The sequence below is a fragment of the Salvia miltiorrhiza genome, unplaced genomic scaffold (assembly GCF_028751815.1).
Source record: "Salvia miltiorrhiza cultivar Shanhuang (shh) unplaced genomic scaffold, IMPLAD_Smil_shh original_scaffold_252, whole genome shotgun sequence".
NCBI classification, from domain to species: Eukaryota; Viridiplantae; Streptophyta; class Magnoliopsida; order Lamiales; family Lamiaceae; genus Salvia; species Salvia miltiorrhiza.
In genome coordinates, this window is record NW_026651510.1 from 26,685 (window position 1) to 32,479 (window position 5,795).

The 5,795-nt window shown below is 38.8% G+C and overlaps 1 protein-coding gene across 1 annotated transcript; it reads left to right on the plus strand.

The window, feature by feature from the left end:
* Window positions 1–281: 281 nt before the first annotated feature.
* Window positions 282–785, plus strand: LOC131003646 (uncharacterized). Its single transcript, XM_057930177.1, has one exon. The coding sequence runs from the start codon at window positions 282–284 to the stop codon at window positions 783–785; it is 504 nt and encodes a 167-aa protein (XP_057786160.1).
* The last annotated feature ends 5,010 nt before the right edge of the window (window positions 786–5,795 follow it).

The window sequence follows — 5,795 nt, forward strand, 5'->3', positions numbered from 1 at the left end:
CTATATATATATCAACAAATACCTCAAACATTCATCATTCTCCTCATTTTCTTCTTCATCTTCTACTTATATTATTTCAACAAATAGAAATGGAAGGCGATTGGAGCAACTATTGGCGTGAACACCCTCAAAATCCATCCCCCGGCGAATCAAATGCTTCCAGGCAAGGATTCTCGTCGTTCACGCAAGAATCGAATGCCTTTCAAGCGGCGGCCACCAATTTGAACCCCCGCTTTGCCGCCGTTGCCGACCCCGAGCCCGACGTGGAGGAGATTGCTTCTATGCCGGCGGCCAAACGTATCAACTATTATCCGCCAGAAACGGTGCTAATTTGCCGTTTGTATTGCGAGCACACCCACGACTCTGTGGTGGGTGTCGACCAAAAAGGGGCGAAGTTTTGGGGCTCCCCCTGCACCCAATACAACGCTGAAAAGCCCCGAGGATCTATTTCACGCGACGTCACGCAAATCAAATCTCACTTTCAACGGGTGGCGAAGGATTCGAAGAGGTTTGAGGCCATGCACAAAAAATGTCACAATCAATGGAAATCAGGCATGAGTGATGGTCAAATCGTGGAGCAAGCAGAGGCAATGTGGCTAGCCAAGTACCGTGTTCCGTTCCGGTATCCGCATGCATGGAAGATCTTGCGCGAGTCCAAGAAATTTGCAAGTCTCGGCGAGGATGTTCACTCCGATGTCCATTCGGACAAACGATCAAAGGGCTCCGGCGGTCTTCCCACAACGACTTCTAGCGCCGCGAGTATCTCCACCCGGCCCCAAGGGTAAAAGGCGGCCAAGAGAGACAAACGGAAAGGTAAGAAAAAGGCCGAAGAGACGTCGGAGGATAACCAAAAAGCTCTCGGGTACATGGCGAATATGGTGACTGCAATGGAAACGTTCTCCCAAGTTCAACGTGACCTCGCCGATAGCATGTTGATGAGCCGGGACACCTCTCAAATGAATCCCGACGAATTGGCGTTTCACATGTGCAAGGTGGCGGAGATCAAGCAACGAAACAACATCCGCTAGATTTTTAGGATTTTTTATTTTATGTTTGTTTTAATTTAAGTAATTTAGGATTTTAATTTCTTGTATTGCAACTTTATTTCAATCAATGTAGGATTTGAATTTTAATTCAATGAAATTTTAATTTATCAATTATTGTAAATTTAAAATGGAAACTAGAATAAAACTAATTCAAAATAAAATAAAATCTATTGCACCCAAGTGAGTGCAATACCATTGTTGGAGTGGGTGCAAGCGTTGGTGATGCTCTAAGATTTTTATAATTTTGTTTTTGTATATTTTCGATCATCTTTCTGTTTGAGAAAATGGCATTCTTAAATAGATGTTTTAGGGGTGTTTTGGTAAATGTGCATTAACTTAGCATTATATAATCTTGCAAATCAAACATGTGTTTAATTATATAAAAGTTAACTATCCAACCAAGCACTTTTTTTTTGCCGAGATTCAATCTTGACTTATCCCATATTATATTTAACTATTATTTTGTTTGAGGAACCGAACACCACCTATACGTACATTGGTCATAATACAATACTAATATACTTATAATGAAAAAGTAAAGTAAAAACAAGTCAATGTTCACAAAAAAATGCATAAGCTTGAAAGAAAAAAATAACTAGAATAATTGAATTTTTAATTAATGTTACATGGATCAAAATAAAAATTAAGGTTCAAAATTTAAATATAATCCAAATTAATTATCACCCATTTTTCATTTATGTCATGAATTATATATGAATTACATCAGAATGTCCTCAACAAATTTCTTCTATACTTCAAAGATGAGTAGGATATTATCACAAATTTGCGTGAAAATGAACGTGTTTGCAATGCAAGATCCATTTTTCAAAATTGTTAAAAAATTCAAAGCCTCAAAATATTCCAGCATTAAAAAAAAGAGTAAAAATTTAAAATGCCCTCTCTTATTATACAAAGCATTCTATGCCCTATTCTTTAAATACCATTTGATTTGATGGGTTTGCTTGGTTTTTTTGTGAAAGTCTTACACATTTGACCGATTTGACAGCTATCAATCATAAAAGTCAACGATTTGACAACTATCAGTCAAGAGTACATATGACCAGTGGATGGCTAGATCACGTGTCCGGCCGGGCGGACACATGATTTTACCGGCCGGACACATTATTTTATCGGTCGGACATGTACCCGGCCGGTAAAATCATGTGTCCGACCGGTGAAAACATGTGTCCGGCCGGGCGAACACATAATTTCACCGGCCGGACACATGATTTTATCGATCGGATCATGTGTCCAACCGATAAAATCATGTGTCCGGCCAGTAAAATCATGTGTCCGGCTGGCCGGACACATGATCTAGCCACCCACCGATCATATGTACTCTTGACTGATAGTTGTCAAATCGTTGACTTTTATGACCGATGGCTGTCACATCGGTCAAATGTGTAAGACTTTCACAAAAAATCAAGCAAACTCATCAACATTAAAGGGTAAAATAGGCACTTCACATAATTAGGGCATAGAATGCTTTGTATGATAACTTAGGTCATTTTTACAAAAAAACTTAAGGAAGTGGGCTTTTTTGCCTATTAACACTAAAAAAAATATTTATACACCTCCTAAAAAAAAAAACATTTTCAATATAAAATTGAGATGATTATAGTATCAACAAATTATGCAATAATAGATTTACATAAATTTTTTTTATTTAAAATCAACTGGTCAAAGTTAATATTTGTTAGGTCCCGGAAGGTCTGAAATAGGTGTATGGGGGGAATACACCTATAGGATATTTTTCTCAAAAACAAACCAACACAACCTTTTAACAGTGAAAGAATTAAGAAAGACTTCGGTTGATGACTGATACCGAAACTCTCTTCAGTAAAGAGATATCAGTTAAGTACAAGACATTAACTGATATAAGTTAGGCTTCAGTCAGGTTTGAAAAACAGAGGAGTGTTATGAATCTCACTGACAATCCGAAGATTTATCAATTAGACTAATAACACTGGCAGCGAAAAACTTTTCTTTTGATATAGCCTTAGTGATTAAGCACGTTGTCAAGATTTAGTTTCACTTTGCAGTTAGTCAGTTTTAATTAACAAAATGATTTTGCACAGATAAGAAAGTAAAACTGAATGCGATAAACAACAAAGGGATTTTTACGTGGTTCAGAATCCAATTCCTACGTCCACGGTCAGTAAATCACACTAACAAACACTCTGAGCTTATGCTTACGAGAGCACAACAAACCTTGAACTGAAACCACACGTTTTAGTACCAACACACTGGGTTGGATTTCTCAAACACACTTAGCACGCACTAGGCACTAAGATTTCTCTGGAGTCAGAACATTGGTCTGAACTCCACACAACTCAAACATTCTTTTCGCTCAGTTGAAAGGAGGTTCGAAAACTACCAACTACATCACAGAGAACAGGCTCTATGTAATCAGTAACTTATACTTTGGATAAACAATATTTGCTTAAGGTTCTAAGAGAATATATGTAATCAGCAATGGACTGATTTTGGCTTTGGGATTCTCTTCTTCTATTCAAACTTTTGGTGGCTTGATTGGCTGAGTGACGATTTCGGCAGCGTTTTAGCTTGTGTATTTGAATCGGTGAAGATTGAAGTGATCCTCGAGCTCTATTTATAGGAGAGGTCTTGAATAGATCTGTTGGCGGAGATGGTCTTCAAGAATTCATCCGTTAGAGAGTAATTCGAATTTTGCTGAGGCTTCCATCTTCGAGATTCCTTGTTTGGTGAGAAACGGCTACTCAGGTACAAGAGGTAAGGCGCATCTGAAAAGGTAATCACCAAAAATGAATGCTCTGCAGAGAAAGGACGATCCTTTGTATCTATGTATTTAATGCGGCTGTACTTTGATTGCGTGGCTTCCTTCTAACGTTGGAGGTTCAGTCCAAGGAAGAATGTCAACTGATACTTGACTTTAGTATCAGTCCGCTGATTCCACGTAGCCAGCATTGGATGAATCAGTCATAACTAATTCTTCAGTTGAGAAACTCGTTCTAGTCAAATATTAGTATTTGACTTCTGCCTTCAATTGCTAACGTCAGTCGAGTTCTTCAATCTTCAGTCCTTCGTTCTTCATTCTTCATTCCTCCGGTCTTCAGTCTTCAGAACACTAAACAATTAGAAGACGAACTCCAACACTTGAGTTCGAAAGGTTCTAGTCTATTACAAAGAAAACTTAAGGTTTTGGTATCATCAAAACTAGGGCTAGGATATTTCATTAAGTTCCCAACAATTTTCCCCTTTTTGATGATGCCAAAACCGTACAACAGTTCTATGACAAACAACGACTGAAACTAAAAGGCAAGTTACTAAACAGGGTGAATACTATTCCCCCTTAACAAGATAACCTATAAACTTGCACACAAAGGAAAAACAGAACGAAGAAAAACAGAGTGAGGAAAAAACTGAAGTAAATAATCAGAGCCTGGACAAAAAAATGTTGTCTTCAGGTTAAGATCAAAAGGAGTTGTATTTTCATTTTAAAATAACTGATGAGAAATCAGTTGAGGTACAGAGCAGAACATAAGAAAATAAAATACAGATAAAGCACAACAGTGAAAAGTGTTGGACTTTAGCTTGATCTACACCTTGATCTTGATCTTCTTTTTCTTCTTGTTGTTCCTTTGATGTTTCTTCTTCAACACTTGTTTTCCATTGACTCGAGGTCTTTCTAGTTCGTCTCCATTTTTAGCTTCTGGTGATCATTTAGCTTCACCAGCTTCAGTCTCAGATGGTTTGTCTTTGCCTTCTTTTCCTCCTTTTTGGCAACATCAAAAGGGAAGGATGACTGATGATGGAAGTTATGATCGGACGATACCCAACTCCGTTTCATAGAAGCCCGTGAGAAGATTCGAGAGGAGTTTGAGCAGAGGTGACTCAGAAGAGGAAGACGCCAGTGGGTGAGGGTGAAGGTGAGAAAAGTAGAAGATGAGCATGGATGTGGAAATGAAGGTGGGGGATATCGGTGGGTATGCATAGCTCTTGTGAAAAGGCAACGAAGAGCGGTTATACATACGGACCTCAAAGAGGAAGATGAGGGTTTGTGATGGAGAGAGAGAGAGACAAGGTGGGATGGGTGTGAGAGGCAAAAATTAAATCAGTGACAGTCGTGAGGACTAGCACTATCGATTTGCCGGCACTAGGTCTATCTTGAGAAGACCATGTGCGGCAAAAGATGCTGGCAGACAACGAGTGAAGGCTCGTTGTTGTTGCTTTTGTAGAATGTTACTTTAACTTGTATCCTCTTGAAGCTTAGAAGCTTCTTGGCGCCTGGCATTAGGATGGAAGACACTGTTGTCGCTGGATACAAGTGAGAGAAGAAAGGAACTTGACTTCAGATAAGTGTTGTGATCCAATGGAATGGTCCGGCATAGACTAGGTGTGCGAGCATCATTTTCCCACTCCATGACTTCTTTGTCATTGATCTCTCCATGGTCGGAACAAGAGTTTTCTGTTGAAGGAAAGTGTTCTCACATAAAAGTTTGTGGAAAATTGTAAGTTGTGATGAAGAAAAGTTTCAAGGCATAAGGTATTTAAAATGCTAGCATGTGAAGATTTTTTTATTTTGGTGCCTTAAACCAATTTTAAGAGAAAACTTCACGTCCGCCGTCTCTGCAGGAGAGGTGTACCTCAAAAGTAGGGAAAATGATTCTTGTCAAATCAGCGAAATTTACAAGATTTTGTAGCAGAGGCAGGTGAAAAGGCGGAACAAAATAAGATATTTTAAAGTTAACATAAAAGATTTTGTCCAGC

What these genes read in the sequence shown, in the direction of transcription:
- LOC131003646 (XM_057930177.1), top strand. Translation starts at nt 282, where the DNA reads ATGCCGGCGGCCAAACGTATCAACTATTATCCGCCAGAAACGGTGCTA.